At 35.2% G+C, this 17466-nt stretch overlaps 1 protein-coding gene across 1 annotated transcript; it reads left to right on the top strand.

Annotated features, from left to right (window-relative positions):
- Positions 1 to 2495: 2495 nt before the first annotated feature.
- LOC107270866 (tetracycline resistance protein, class H) lies at positions 2496 to 16188 on the top strand. Its single transcript, XM_015746275.2, has 6 exons — positions 2496 to 3822; positions 10283 to 10384; positions 12648 to 12785; positions 12868 to 12951; positions 13816 to 13972; positions 14467 to 16188. The coding sequence occupies exons 1-6, from the start codon at positions 2808 to 2810 to the stop codon at positions 14657 to 14659; spliced, it is 1689 nt and encodes a 562-aa protein (XP_015601761.1). The 5' UTR covers positions 2496 to 2807; the 3' UTR covers positions 14660 to 16188.
- Positions 16189 to 17466: the final 1278 nt, after the last annotated feature.

Below are 17466 nucleotides of genomic sequence, written 5' to 3'. Positions count from 1 at the left end.
AATATTTTTTTAGTAAAAAAAAAGTCAGTCTTGCTGATATTTTTGTGGGAACCGATGAATATGCATGATCTGTTTTTAGTGTTATTCGTGGCATTGAGACGGCAGATTCTTTATCTCTTAAACGTACAGAAAGTCCGTTGATCAATTGTAACATTGACATCTATTTATAGTCGACAATTTAAGAGAGGTTGGTTGGTAATTCGTAGTTACGATTTAAAAGAGATTTTAACGATCGGCAATGAATCGCTGTTCTCAATAATCCATTCCAAGTGCAAAAACGTTAATTCATCTTATATTTCGCATAAAAATCAGATAAACAGAAAGTCATCGTAGAACACGTAATGTAATTGAGGCGAAAAATTTTGTTTAGAGTCCCTTGGGACAACAAAATGGTCGTTAATTTTTTGTTTGCAAAATTATCAAATAATCTTGTTTTCGTGCAGACAATAATGCCAACTTTACAGTCACAATGCCACCCGACGATAACTTCAGTACTACCAACCGCGTCCTGCATTATGTCGAAACCTCAAAACAACTTGACGAGTACATTGTCATACTGACGATGATTTTACAAGCATTACTCACTTAAGCGCATCATACCTTTCGAGCGGGGGCCAGTTTAAAGCAGTGATAGATAGCGAGATGGTCGGCCATTTTTATTACGTCATGAAGAACAAGGGGAAATGTATAGAAAAAATGATATTATTTTTAATGAATTTGATTCTCCCTAACCAACTGAATATACCGATGAAACGAATTGTATAACTAAATTGTATTTTTGAAATTCGGTTTTTAATCGTCTGAAATATCTTCTTTAGTCAAATTATTAATTATACAATTATTTTGTGATGCATGTAATACCCTTCCATGTGAAATAGTTTTTTCAACATATATATATATATATACCCAGGAAAATGAAAATGAATGATTAGTAGATAATTTCAACTGTATAAATCTTACATTAAAAAACTTCAAGAATTATTCAAATATTATACTAAGGATATATATAAATGTCATGGCTACCATTGCATGTCAAGTTCATCCAGTCTAGTACTTTCAAGGTTCAACTATTCCTTAATGATGATATATACATGAACATAACCTTAATCAGTTTTGTGGGTCAAGTTAGCCCATATATTTATATAGAACGAACCTAAGTTAATGCAAAAACACGTATGTAGAATTCTCTTAAATTTTGCATAGTGGATGTAGCCGTCGATGCTTAGGCGGCATGTGTAAATAAATTGAAAAACAGAAAGTTGCATTGTGAAAGTATGTGCGATGGAAGTGAAATAAAAAAGAAAATAAATAATGCAATTGATTTTAATAATCGTATAATGTGATAGTTGGTAATTGCCTGCGTCGATATCATTCGACTCTTGCTCCTCACTTACAGAATAAAAAGAAATCGAATTGCGCTGCCATTCACGACGTGGCTAAGTATCAAATATTCCCAGGCACTTTAAGCGTACCTTGACGAACGGTTTTGGATAATCGGTTGATAGCAACGACAGTGAAAAAAATAATCGTCATCAACGAGTCCTCGTTCCTCAATTCCTCTATTGTCTTCAATTTCTTTCTAATGCATGATAACGGGACTATTAGTCATAATGGGACAGTGTGCAGTTTGCTTAGAGGCCAAATGAGGTTTAAGTTCATGCATTACCTCATGAATCATTGCCCACCCATATCTTTATCTTATTATTTGTGTATAAGGATATAAGGCAACCGTAATTCCCAATAGTAAGAGTGGAATATCGGAACTGAAATTCTACGATTGAAAGAAAGTGTCGTCTATCCTCCGAAGTTATCTTTGTTTGTCCTGAATCGCTCTCAAAGACAGATTATTCTTACAATAATACTCGTTGTCGCAAATGGGTGTATCGCTAAAACAATTGCAAAGGTCATCAATCAGTACCTATCCGTAATGAGATGATATTCAACTGATTTATTGAAAAAATGTTGTTACCATATTAATATTACGCAATAGAGAATTTCATAAGTCAAAGCAATTACAGAAATATTTTAACTAGCGGTTTTGAACTTTAGAGACAATATAAAGAAAAGAAATCTAGTAATTGAACCCACCTTGAAGAAAACAGCCCCTAATGAAAAACTGAAAACTTCTAAAACTGATCATAGCAACATCAGAAATGCTGGTCGACGTAGAAAGCTCAACTGAACCCACAAGGCAATGTACATACGAATTACATAGGTCACTAACAAATGCAGGGATAGTGTCGTGACTATGGTAGAAGAAGAACGCCTGGTACATACATAGGTAGTGACCTAAGGTGGGGAGGTAGAGGTGGAATATCTAGTAGAAAGGAGTGGAGAAATAGTAGAATCTAGAGAGTGGTGGTCGTAGTAGGGATGATGTTGGTGGAAATAATGATGATAATGTTGGTAGTAATGGTGACGATGGTGGTGGTGCATAATGGTACAGTACTGGAGGGGGTGGCAGAATTCGAAGGAGCCAATGGTGGGAGGTACAGATGTACCACAAAGCATAACACGAAACTGTCGAGTTGAAGTCAGACTCTCGCGGACGAGTATATTGTGCATACCCAGGGTGCAGTTACCGGCAGTGTCAATTGGTTCATCAGATCCTTGACACGCCGAGAAAGATCTTCAGATTTTAAATAGAGTATTCGTATACAGTGAGTGTCTTGCACGTGGTACGCTGAAGACGGGGTCACCAGGTACCTGGTAGAGCAACTGCAGAGATCAACCGTATGAAATCGTACTTAGGCAGGAGTTGATCGTTGAGAATCCCTCGTGTCCAGGTAGCGTCAAGTCGAGCCGGGATGACTGACTCGATAGCGACGACACCTGGTGTCATGGAAGGAAACGAGAAAAAGAGTCCAGGTGATTGCAATCAGACGACACCTTCGACCGAGGTCGGTGACGGCGGCGACATCAGCTGGAAGTCAATGAGCGCCAGGCAGAAGTGGACCTTCCTGACTAGCAACATCACCGTGGAACCCATGGTAGCCTGTTATATAATGCCTAGCGTCCTCGCGTCCTTGGCCACCCAAAATCTGAACCTGGAGAAGGCCTGCCGCGTCAACTTGGCCTACTCCGACGAAGTATGCAGCGCTTTGACGGCGAGGAACACGACCGGTTTTGAACACGAAGAGACAGCGGTGCAGCAACTGGTAGCAGGAATGCAGACCTGGAAGACCGCGCTCCAGAGTGCCCTGCCTACGATTCTGATCCTCTTCATGGGCGCCTGGAGCGATCGCACGGGATTGAGAAAACCTTGTATGCTTCTACCCATCGTCGGCGAGTTCCTAACTAGCATAAGTCTTATAGCGTGCACCTACTGGTTCTATGAACTTCCTATGGAAGCCGCAGGCGTATCAGAAGCGCTCTGGCCTGCGCTCACTGGAGGATGGTTTACAATGTTTATGGCCATTTTCAGTTACATAGGGGATATCACTACTGTGGAATCCAGAACCCTCAGGATTGGCGCTGTTAATGTCTTCCTGTCAATTGGAGTACCAATTGGAATGGCCCTATCTGGAATTCTTTACTTGAAACTTGGCTTCTATGGGGTCTTTGCCATATCAACTGTGTGCTACGTACTCAGTTTCATTTACGGACTTGTCGTTATCAAGGAACCGCCCCGACCACCTGTGCAACAGGTTGACAAACAGGAACAAAGAAAAATGTCTCCCTGTGCTTCCGTTCTTGACTTTTTTTCACTGAGACACATCTCCGAGACTTTTCGTGTTGCGTTCAAAAAGGGTGAAAGAAATCGACAGAAGCGCGTTTTAGTGCTCATGGTCATCGTCATGGTCGTCATTGGTCCCTTGTATGGTGAGTGATTTTTATATTTATATCTTTACTATATTTAGATTACTCTAAAGATCTCTGGTGGCATAATGTTGTTTCTCGGTTACGCAATTTTATATAGGTACCAACGTTATTATTCCTACGCGAATTTTTATTTACTAAAAAATTTTCGGTTGATCCTTTATGTCATATATTTCTCCTACTGGTATGACATTCAATTATTACAAGATTTATTTAATCGAGCTTAAACAGATACACAGCCCATTCCTTAAATATTTAACAGTAGCCCAATAATACTTATCCTTGTCTATTTCAATATTAATCAATTCGTTTTTTTTTTGTATTTGCACATTAGATCGTTATCGAATAGTATTTTTGTTTTATCAAGGAACAAAATACAGACTGCAATTCAACATGCAATTCAACAAAATAAAATTTATCTTTATTTTTTTACCGAATAGTTGTACCACATTTATGAAATTCCTACACCCCTACGTCAAATAGTTTCCAAACAATTGATTCCTTGAAACGGAAAGGTTAAGAAATACCATAAAAATTAAACACGTCGATAAGGGTAAATAATAATAACAATACTGAAATCCGAGACTACAGTGTTGCGTCAATCAATAGTCAAATCAGTTTTTCAATTTTGGTCCAACTGTTTTTTTTTTGTTTGATTACATAAGACCAGTGGTACCTCGATCGTAGTAGTTACTGAACCGATTATGGCATTCTAGTATCATAATGTTCAATAGCTCGTGTTAAACATTCTGCGACTTCGTTTAAAAGTCTATTCGAATAAGCTGTTCAACATTTTTTATTGTCACGTATGACCAACGAGTGTCTGCTAGGGTTTTTAAAATCTGTTATTATCAATACAACCACAATAAGTATTGGATCTGTTGGCAGTCAATTTAGTTAATAAAAATATAAAAATATAAAATATAAAAATATAAAAATAAGTACAAACATAAAATTGAGAACACGTATAACAGTTGACGCACGTGCCTTAACGAAAGTAGGAACAATTACTGGAAAACATTTGTTTCCACATAAACTAGTTACTTGAAAATTAAAAAAAAAACACCGAATACATTTTTTAGAAATTTTGCATGTGACACCAATTTTTAAGTTTTAGCCTTGACAAAAATTGCCTGCCACTCTATTCAATACTATCACTCTCGTGCAGAATTGCAGCTCAACTGTGTTTATCACGAATTCAATCGTTTACGCATTGTTTTACGTCCAATCATGAACGTACATGCAACAATGGTAGTTTTAGATAATGCAGTATGATTTATCACTGATGTTCACATACAAAATACAAGGTCGGAATGCTGTTGGAAATACTAATTGTTTTTAAGAGTTTTTAAATAAAAAAAAAACTTGTTTAAATAAACGTTTTGTCGAAATGTTTACTCCTGATTGAGAATAGGGAGGACTAGATGACTATCAAAACAACAGCACGTGGTCACGATCTGAATCAATTTTGACAAGAGTATTGAGTATTCTGTAAATGAAAATGGAAAATGTTGGGAAATTATTTATCGTAGAGAACCTTGTATAAGCATCAAATGATAATGACGGCGAATATCGTAAAACGTAAAGATTATATTTTCATTTATAGCATTGCTTACTCGACGTTCTTTATATCGGACGGTTTACGTTGTACCGTGAGATAGGTGACATAAAGTTATGCATAATATTTTGAATTCTTAAGAAAATTCCATTCCCTTGTGCAAACCGTGATGTCATATATGACATATACATATACCTGTATGTATACAAATGAATTTACGTTCGCATGCACCGGTGCATTGTTGCACTGGTACGGTGTGGGCTTGAATTTGAGGTGGGAAAAATGAAAGAAACAAATGAACATAATTACCTTTCGTCGATAATTTTTTCATTATCACTTTCAACATTCATACATTCCAAAATGATTTTTTAATGTATTCTACTGATAGACTCGGTGTCATTTTGATAATGACACTGCTGCACCATACGCAATTACATATGCACAGGACATATTGGGGCTTATATACAGATTTATTTGCGACAAATGCACCACCTGAAGTTAGTCTGTACATTTGATTTCTATGGTAAAACCACCTTCAGGTGGTACGCTTATGGTAAATAACCGTATATATTAATTTGGCGTCGGGCTATTTTGGAGACGATTTCACTTACGTATTGGCTACTTCCAGGACACGTGGCTGTTTTGAGGACCATAAAGCGGTGTGACACGCAGCATCGCCTCAAAGTAGCCTCATACGTAAGGGAAATCGTCTCGAAGATAGTTGAACGCCGAATTTGTACACGCAGATCCATAAATTAAATAGTTCCTATTATATCTATAGGTTCAGGGGGAAAAAAAATGTTAATTAAAAGGGAAAGTATCGAGAAAAAATGAAGTAAAATAAATCAATACTGATCGGGTAAAAAAGAAATGAGAAATTTAATAGCTGGATACTGTGTACGATACATAAAGTGCTATTGTTATTATTAAATTGCAAATATCCAGTGAAAGTTCCTAGCACTGCATGTATGTCGGCAGGAAAAGTATTTATATATGACACACGTGAAAATCACAGATACACGTCGTCCGTTCAGTATGTATAATATGCAAATGTACAGTCGGCATTAGCGATTGGTTAACGTTAACGTTAATGCCGGCATTAATGTAATTTCAGATCTTTGAGCACGCATTGTAGATCACCTTTGCGTAACGTTGTTAAAGAAAGGCAAGATTTTCAATTGGCAATCGGTATAGTATTACTAGACTGGGATCATTCCAATAACCTGTAGCGCTGTAAGTAATTAATTAGGTATTATCAAAATCAGATTTGAATTTTTGTATTTCGATATTGATTGACTAAAAATTTGTCGTATTTGAATATTGGAAATAAAAAATTTGGAAATTACATATTTTCATCGAATTACCTATACGTGTATAAAATGTATACGGCTTTGTTTTCAATTACATCACGAGTAGTTGTGAAAAATGGCTAAAGCGAAGGAGAGCGCAGCTGAAATTATGTATCATTAACTTAAACGTATAATAATGATGGTATCTATAATTGGGATAGCTATTTGCAGTTTTGCGAAAACTTACGCGTTTTATGAAGGAAAATTGACGCCGTTTCGTTAGGAAGTTCTGTAAGTTTACGCACATGCACTAATCTCGGTACCAATGCCAGTACAGTTATTAGAGGAGCTCTTGTTCCTTGAAAATAATGGATATTTCGAAGATTGCGAGCATAAAAGGAAAAGACAATAGAACCGGTGATAGTTGGTAGTGGTTTAATAATAGTTGACGCAGTAGTTAACTTTATTCGCAGGCAAGGTCGAAAATGTATTATGAAGCGTCTGAAGAAGAGCTTAACGTTCTCTAAAACGTAATGCGAAACGGAAATACTTGTTAGTGGCGCCGCCAAGTGTCTTCGTGCTTCTCTGAAAAACTAATGCGTCAAGTCTTTAAGATTCACCTACGCTAGAAATTGTGACATCAGTGACTTTACGCAATATATATCCATGACTACTGAATCAAGAGCGTATACATATTACGTGGAGAAAATTAAAGTTTCAGTATCGAGCAGGAAAAGCTTGAAATCTGAGTATTGAATCCTTGAATTGTATGACAGTGTAAGGCACGTGAAGATTGGGGAAATAATTGATATATTTACGAACATTAATAGTCTTAATATTCTAATGCATGAATTAGTATATTTTTGTGTCATGTTTTGATAGGTTATGGTATTCCATGGTACATAGCGAAATTCCACCTTTCTCAGTTCATTGATTATATCGAAAGAAGGTAATAGCATTTTTTTATACCATTAAATTTTTTTCATTTTTTAATAGTTGCTCATTATAATTAGCAGTATCGTGAAAAACTTTTTAGCAAGAAAATTAACTGCAATTCTTATGCCGATTAACTGTTATAGTTTGTTCAGGTGATTATTTCGCTAAGAGTTTTCTATCTTATCTTATATATGGATTACTGCATATCACGATATAATGATAGTCACGAGTATATATTTTTAACCCGGGTGTAGGCGCATGGGGCGTCCAAAATACCCAAAGCTCTTCATATGAGAAAAAAATCGCGCGACCATTCCCGGGTTAATCAGTATACTATTTTTAGTTATACAACAACGTGTCGTATCTGCAGGGTCGTTTGCTCAGAATAAATTGAACGCAGGTGGTTCTGTATTTTTTGTAAATAAAAAAGAGAAAAATGTTTTGAGTGACGATGATTTCCATAAATTATAACGACAAAGGATTTTCCAGCACATCTGTTTTCCATTTTTTTTTAACGTCTGCATCAACAATCTTTATCGTAATAGAATGCTTTTAAACGTTCTTGCTTAATTCTTAGCTTTTTGTTCATTTTAAATTTCTGAACAAAGTGTATGATTACTTTTCCACGTTGAATTACTTGTGGACGTAGTATAATAACTGAGGGAATCCCTTAAGGCTACCTTCAGACTAACTTCACTCGCTTCCAAAAGCAAGATCCGTAAATAGGACTTGCAGACAATTTAACGTCTGCAATAAGAACAAAGCAAAAGATAATTTGATAAAGACTCATGGTGCAGCGGAAACGATTAAACGGAGGCACTAATAAAGAAAACGAACCTGTTGTGTAACTAGTTACGCTTACTCTTGCATAACGTGACGTAACGTTAATGTGCACACGTTCACGAAAACTTGTTTTGCCGCCAAATATAATTCCCATTTTTAAATTCTTTATCGCCGCGTAAACACGTGTCCGCACAATGTACGACCAATTAATATCTGACAGTTCGCACATTTTGTTACCATAATAAAAATCAGTAGCGTGCAATTTTAAATTATGTGGCGTAGAAATTCCTTTGACATTTTTTATGTCCAGATAAATTCTATTCAGAATTCAAATAGGATTACCCGAAATAAGGTAATTCTAGTAAGCCCTGAATACCGGCCTAAGACACCCTGAACCAATTTCGATTAGAATTGTCATAGATTCCCCTCCTGGGATATCCATACAAAATCGTAAACAGTATCATCACGAAATCATTCTTATTGAATCAGTGACGGGTTTCGGAACTAATGGCGCCACCGACATGTTCTATATTACTAATAGTATAGAAGAAAAACGAATTATACGGAATCTTGTAGGAATTTTGTAGAAACACAAGAGATTTTGACTAAGAACAAAAATAACATTTTCTATTATAACCAACTAGAAAATTTTACATTTCATTATTGGGATAAGATCATGGTCCTAAATAGTTTCCGAAAAGTGAACGGCAATGATATTCGTATTTTAACTGGATGCACATCAAGGTTTCTGTAAGGGGTTATGAACTTTGATCATCTACGTTCAGCGTTACTGTGCATACGTACTCGATAATCTAACCTAACCTAACTCGTAGTTACCGGCGTGCTTCTGTGTTCACCTTCACTCATAATTGAGTTTAATGAGCAGCGAATGGGAGGTCGACGTAATTTCAATGCAAAAGTTTCTAAATTACAAATGCGGAAAATCACGGCTGACGATTTTAGATTTTAGAAAGTGTGCCATTATTTGTACACTATCAAAAATATCGCGCAGACTCTTTGGACCACGATATAATCATAATTCGAACGACACGCTTTCGAATTTTATACATCTTTTCAGATATCAATCAGAATAAAACTAACCGATACTCGTGTGATCATTGACGTAGTACTTGCTAATGATACCAATCGGTCTGATACAACGAGCCATAAAGCATTAAATGTTCAGATACGTTTTAGAAACATTGCACAAACGTAACAAGCAGATCGATATCTTTTAGCAATGTTTGTAAAACGCATCTAAATGTTTGGTTTTCTGTGGGAAGCTGTCATAACCATATACGTTACGACTAAGTAGTCGTAACACACCATTTTCGTTTAAACTACTTTTGATGGCGTAACCTGACAGTATGTTTTCTAATAACGCAGAATGGAACATTTTTTAAAGTACAGACTTTTCTTTTATAATAATCTTTTAATGAAATGCTATGATAAGCTTCTATTATAAAATTTCATAGGATAGTTCAGTAATGCTTCGACCTATAACACATCTTCGTATATATCTCTGTATAATATATAATCATATTTCACTATACCATTCTGTGGTTGTAGCATCAATGAAATTTAATGCTTAAGTTAAATTATTATTTTTGTCATTAATCAGCCTCGCCATACTTTCCAGTCATTATACATGTATAGCCGAAGGAGTAGAAATAAGTAATTCGTTTAACAAATGAAAAATTAGTGGTATATAATCAGGTAATTTTCTGTTTTGAATAATGCACAATGTGTTTAGTTATGTAAGGTATATATTTACTTTGTAGGCATACGAAATTAATGAGCGTGATAAATATGGACTGTTGAAAAAATGACTGGTTAATGTACATATATTAAAGCGGCTTGTCAACTTCATTATATATTTGGTTGTATTTGATTTCAGGTGAAATGGCAGTAATGTACCTCTTCACTCGATATAGATTCAATTGGAACGAGGTGAAGTTCAGCATGTTTTCCACCTACGGCATGGTGACTAATCTTATCGGTAAGTAGGTACATACAAGAGCGACAAAGGTCAGATTTCTAAAATCACAAGCCTTGTCCAATCCCGGTAATGCTGTCATGTGCTCAAACGAGCAACAAATCAATATCAAATTTGATTTTAATCATCGGACTAATTAACTAAATACCCAACAATTACAAATTAATTACAAGTTTTCATTAAATTGTTAAAATTTTCAAAAAAGTGTTTTTTTCAAAGTTACAATCTATTTATTCAAAATTTTAGAATCGTTGCGTTGTCATGCGTGCTCTTTGAGTACCGACACAGAAATCATCCATCGTGTAAAATTCCCACTCGTATCTTTTTTTCATTATAGGTAGACATTACAAAATGATCTGAACACAGTTTATGTACCTACAAAACACTTGCTCGAATTCGTAACGGTTACGTAAGACGTAAAATATTCAGATTCGTTCCAGGTCATTATTAATAAATAAAAAAGATTATTTCGTGATGATAATTTTCATTTATCATCGTTATTCACAGAAAACGCGGAACGCTAGTGACCTTTATCGTCTGAGAGAAGCAACTAAAAAGTTACGTACGAAACACCCTACCACCTCGAATTTTCGTATGCTGGAAATATGTAATAAGTTATAAGCCGTTCAAATAATTCTTTCGTTATGACAGTATTTCAAATGAAAAAACATTTATTTAACACAATTATTACCCGTCATATACCCTGTGACACAGGACAACGATCTATGCGCCTATGATTTTTCCGCAGTGGTACAGAACTCGCAAATACTCAGCAATTCCTGTTACTCACCGGAAAGCTCGTCCGTCGCGTAGGCACATTTATTATGACTTAGAGGCCACAGACTTTGCGTCCTTCGTTTCCCATTAACATAATCTCATCACATGCATACATAGTATTTCAAACCGGCCTACTTCAATTATAGATAGTACTATGCCACTGATGTATAGTGTATGCATATCGAATTTGAAGATCGATTTGCAATCTGTAACAAGATAAAAGACGGTTTATTTTCTTATTTTCTGATACAATTTTATTTTTTATAAATCTCATACTAATACGATTTTTTATCAAATTTTTTCTTGCATTTCTATTAAAAATAATATATGCCATGCAATGAGATTGGAACTGGTGTATGCAATGTACCGAAAGTACGTCGTTTACATTAAAATATTTGTCAGAACAGAGAATTGAATATTTATTATTCTTATTTTGTATCTTTGGATATATTCAAAAATTCCTTATCAGTACTGTCAACCATTGTCGTTACTCTAACAAGTATACGAATAAAAATAGCTACGAACCTATTTACGTTTCATTAATTATTCGTATGTTATTTTTTATTTTATATAACGACTCAGTGTCCAGACCTTTTGATTGAATGAATAAATAGTTCGTCTTATTAAACCGTTAAATTGTCTGGAGCTTATCGAATAAAAAAAAGTGTGAGGTTATGCTCTCAGGAATATAACGTAAAAAAATTCAAGTGTGCGCGTGACGATGGAAATGAATTAACTAAAATATATTTTTTTGATGATTTAAGAATTACAAATCTCCTAAAGACACGTTAACGATATTAACGATATTACATTTCTAAAATGTTTAATGTATCTTGTTTATTTTTTGTTCTGCTGCTTTCTTGTGTCGTAATCGAAGGTCAAGGTTTTTAGTCATTCCTCGCATACTAAGTAGTCACGTACTCAAGTAGTATGTATACGTACACGCTTTTTTGATCGTTAATACAAGTCCTTGCGTAAACTGTATTCGTTATATAATTTAATCGGTCGAATGTCGTTGCTAAGCGGAATTAAAAATTACCTGTATTGGCTATGCTGTATTCGAGAATTGACCGATTTGTAAGGCTACCGTAGCCAATAGTTTGTAAACTCACTGCGGAGCACCGACACGGAGATCGCTTTGGTATTCAAAAAGGACGCGTCTGTAATAACGAGCATGGTGCCCGACGTGCGCGCGCATGCGTAAGCATGCATACCAATCATGAAACAATAAACTTCCTAATACAAAAAACACGAAAACCCATAGCGACTACTGTACGTAACAATACCCAATGCACTATGTACAGTTAGCTTTGTATGAATTTGAATGGGATTCCAGTGGAAACATTAAACAAAGAAAAGAATTATGAAATTAGTTTATTCTCAATGATCGTGACTAAGTATTAAGTAATCGTGAAGTGTGTATGTTTTTAGCATTTATGGTAATCAGAACGGATATTGATTTTAATAAAATTATTTGAATCTTTCGTAGGAACTATGGTGTCAGTGGGCCTCTTTAGTCACGTGCTCAAAATTGACGACGCTTTGGTGGGAGTAATGAGTTGTATGAGCAAAATTCTTGCAAGCTTCGTTTACGCATTCGCTACCACCGACTGGATGATTTATTTAGGTTCGTAAAGTGACGTAAAAGGAGTTACAAAACAATTGAAGAAACGCAACATTACATTTATTTCTGTTTATGGTATGCGCAGCGCCATTGGTGGAGATCGTTAACGGAACGTCCTTTATCGCTATGCGCTCCATTGCTTCCAAATTGGTGCCAACGGACGAGCTAGGTAAGATTATTTTCAAGCTTTTTTTTTTCCTTTTAAAAATTTCAGTACGCGCGACAAATTTCGTACCACTATTCGCGTAGGTTTTGATTGAATGATATTAAATGACTAAATAATAGCTTTCCGTAGTGTTGCAATTTTGTTAAGAATTGTCTGGTATATCCAGTTAGTAGGATGTGTTTGTGAGACTGACAGTATTAATGTTCATATTTAATTAATGCGATTTGTTTTGAAAAAAAAACGGACAACCGTTCTATCAACTCGTGTTGAACTCAATTTAAAAAATCGCCTAAGGAAACTTTATATCCCGATAGGTATACTGAACGACAAAGTATATTATGTAATATCGATACGACTTATCCAGTATAGAATTTGCCAACTTGTAAGATATTCATGTACGGTTTTGCAACTCGAAGCTTCATAATTACTCATTGATATAAAAACTGTCTACGGTTGACAGTACCCCCTTCTCAGTTTTTGCTTTGTACGAAGGACGTGTTATTTATATATACAAAAAAAAGACATCAGGAAGATTCAGTTCGTGAAAGTTTAATTATCCTTGGTCCTTCCGTCTTTTATAACGTGCTAAGCTTGAAATTATTTCTTCGCCAATGTAATACACAGAAGGAAACGAATGACTTGGTATACCTACTTGTAAGCTCGATAAAATTATTTAATTAGGTTTTACGCTAAATCTTTTTCTTTTTGGATTTTTTTTATTCGTATTTTAAAATTCTCATACAACCTGGTTACACGAGGTCACAGAGTAGAATTTATAGTGGACAAGAGGTCGTTCTGTGTAGTATAATACATTAATGAGTAATTTACAAAATTATTTTCGTAATTGTTATTATTTTTTTATTATAGGCAAAGTTAATTCTTTGTTTGGAGTTTGCGAGTCCCTGATGCCGCTTGTTTACGGACCGATGTACAGTTTCGTTTACGGTGCCACGATGAATACGTTTCCGGGTACCTTTTTTCTATTGGGTGGCTGTTTAACGATACCAGCAGTGATCGCCTTCCTGTAAGTCAAGTTTAGTATTTTACGTGAACAGGATAATTATTCGAATTAACAATATTTGTTAGCTATAGTTTGTACATAGGTGAATTTTCGTATGTGTTAGTGTTAATGGCATGTTTTGATTAAATCAGCATGTCCAAGTAATAGCATTTTGTGAATTACGTAAGTTTGGATGACATAATCGCGGTTTTAAAAGCATCTCTGCATCAGCAATTTTTGCTATATCGTGATTCGTAACATTAAGGTAATTGATTGAAGCAAAATTAATGATAGACAAAAAAATCGTTATTTATTTTCATAACAATCATTTATTTTATGGCAATCATTTTGAAATGATACTTGAAGGACGATTTATATGTATTAACGAAATTATTAGTAATTATAACATTTTTATTTGCTCTTGAAAATATTTTATATCGATAAGGAACAGGTTTTTGTTTATAAATTGATTATTTTTAAGTTTTTTCTCTCATTCTTGTTCTTTTGCCTTTAATCAGGTGGTTATACACGGAGCACAGGAAAGACCGAGCATTGGCGGAATTGGAGATGAAGGCGAAGCAAGAGGCAGAGAAGTCCGAGAAAATAACGAAAACGACCAAGTATGAGAATGCGGATGATAATAAAAAGCAAATGGAAGTAAATCGATTAAACAGCTTTGAAAATTCGGCGTTCGAGTCGGAACGTTTGTGACGCAAATAACGAGCATTTTAACTGCCGCAGGAAGCAAGCACGTGTGTTTGTAGATAGAATTACAGACAGTAAAGATGTGTGCGTTCGTACGAGTTGCTGTACGTGTAAAAATGTAAAATCGAATGAAATATTTAATGAGAAGAGAAAAAATGTGGACGTCAATGTTAACTCGGGAATGTCCGCGAGATTATATTCCCTATTCAAGTAGCATTGAGTTAAGGTGACGGGGTTTATCCCGCGCAAGTAATGCTGAGTTAAAAGAAATGTCTGTGATTTTCATTTATTGAGGAAGCTGTACCACGTGGCATCAATTATATGTATAATAAGACAAACAGATACATGAAACAAGTTTTTATTATTAAAAAAAACTCAACTGTGAACATTCGCGATTAACGATCCCTGCGAATATGTTTTATTGTTATACGATTCCATTTTTTGGAAATTTTTATAAAGAAAATTTTTAAAAAACTGCAGATGGCAAGGGTCAAGTCTGACCACCGAGCACTACGAATATGCATGTAGTGTGTAAATATACGTATGCGTGTAAATAATGTTGTGCATTGTGCGTTTTTATTGAAAAATTTTGTAATCGCCTAGGAAGAGTTTTTCAATCTGTGGGATGAGCTAATAACGATTCGCGCTGTTGAATGCATCCTTGTATAAAAAATCGTACTTAAGTAAGTTACTGCAGATAAAAAAAGTATTTTTGGATTTAGATATTAGTATTACGAGTCTCTTTTTATTATTTATGTTAAGTTGGAAATTATAGGTGAACCATAGTGACAGCTTGCCAAATTTGCGATTAATTTGGCAATTGAATTAGTAATTGTTAATATTATCTTCAAGCAAATGTCTTAAGTGAAGTAACTTAAAACTTAACCCTCTATGGGCCCGTGTAACTTTCAGGTCACATTTTAATTTATCGACATTTTACAAAATAATTATAACTTTATAGGCCGGTGTGACTTGAAAGTCACATAGTGAATATATCGCAATAAAATTGTTTAAACGCAAAAATTTGTTTTCATTTGCATATATAGGTTTATAATTTCTGATTTTTCGTTCCCACAATTTTGTTGGAGTTAAAAGAAAAATTCGGCCCATAGAGGGTTAAATTATAAAGTTTACGATACTAGGGTAGAAGTAAAGTAAAATATACAGCACGAAGCTGATTGTCGAAAACCCCATAGTAAGGTAATGGTTTACTTTAAAGCGATGAATAAACATATTTTTTATGAGGAAAATAACGTGAAATTTTGGTATTTCCAATCAGTTCGAGAAATAAATGGTCTTTGGACTCTTTTTATTCGAGCTATTCGTACATGATGTAATAATTTCTTTTAGTTGTAACTTCCATATTCGCATCTTCGGATTCGTGAACTCATCTATGCACTATCTGATTAAAGGAGTAGTCAAACCGTATGCTTAATTATAACAATTGTACCTATATATAGTTGGATTACACATTATTGTGATATAGGGACGTAGTTTTTTCTATTTAAGGGAACAATAAATTAAATTCTACAGTAGCACTATAGTAATTTATTAATTATCCAAATTTGTTTCATCCTAACGCTATTAACTGTGTGAACTTTAATACATTTTGAGATATTTTTAAAACCCAACAATGTATACATTATATATAATTAAAGTATTAATTGTAACTTACAATTGATACCGTGCTTCCATAATGCACGATCCCAGAGTACATGCATGCAGAGTTCAAGCACACACCAGAGATGAGTAGGGAGATAAACACCGCTACGGTTTTAGACGATACCAAAAACATGGCACTAAATTGGAGCGGCGAGACCAGGAGTAGGATTTTGTGATCATCGCCTCCGTCGATAATGCATATATCGTCATACCCGAGCTCAACGTGATCACGAAAGTGTAGCCAAGCCGACAGAGGTTCTCCGCAACTTACCGCTGGTTTCCAGAGCACCTCTTAGAACGAGGCTGCTCATCAGATATTGCCTAAATATTTTTTTTTTTGTAATCTTAAATTCGAGTGTACAGTGTAAGCTCGACAAGATTTACTAAGAGAAAAGCCAGCACATCATGCATGCCTGCGTTAAGAAGTGCAGCGATGCGGTGCTAGCTTTCAGCATTATTTAACAATAGTTCCAGGCGGAACTATGGTCCCAACATTGAGTACTAGAGAGAACTATTCCGAAAATGTTTGAAACACAACCTGAAAACAACACTGAAAGCCAGCTCCTTATGCATACCTGCACTGAAGCATATGGTGCGCCTAGTATATTTAATAGGTATTTTACCGATGTTACGTAGCAGAACTATTGTTGAAACCTATCAGCAATTATAGAACTCCTCGAGAACTATTGAAGAAGCCTATTGTTGAATCATTATTACGAGATTTTAAAAAAAAGTGCCGTACTGGAGCTGACACTCGTGCAGCATCTCAATTTTCGTATAATACGTATTTTAACAATGTTACGTAGCAGATCTATCATTAAAACCTATCAGGAACTATGGAACTCCTCGAGAACTATTGAAAATGCCTAGTAATGAAACATTTTCCAAAAATTGAGGTGCTATACGATTATGTAGTTGGCACCGCAATTGCTTAAATGTGTTTCAACAATAGGCTTTTTCAATAGTTCTGGAAGAGTGCTATAGTTTCTGATAGATTTTAACAATATTTCTGTTGCGCAATATCGGTAAAATATCTATTCAGTATACTGGTGGCATTATACACTTCAGTGCAGGCAGGCATGATTTGCTGACTTTTGTCATATTAAAACCGAGCTTACACTGTACGCTCGAACATAGGATTGTAAAGAAAT

This window comes from Cephus cinctus, unplaced genomic scaffold, assembly GCF_000341935.2.
Source record: "Cephus cinctus unplaced genomic scaffold, Ccin1 Ccin1_scaffold0847, whole genome shotgun sequence".
NCBI lineage: Eukaryota > Metazoa > Arthropoda > Insecta > Hymenoptera > Cephidae > Cephus > Cephus cinctus.
Note: the sequence above shows the minus strand (reverse complement) of the source record. Positions and strands in the feature narration are given on the sequence as shown.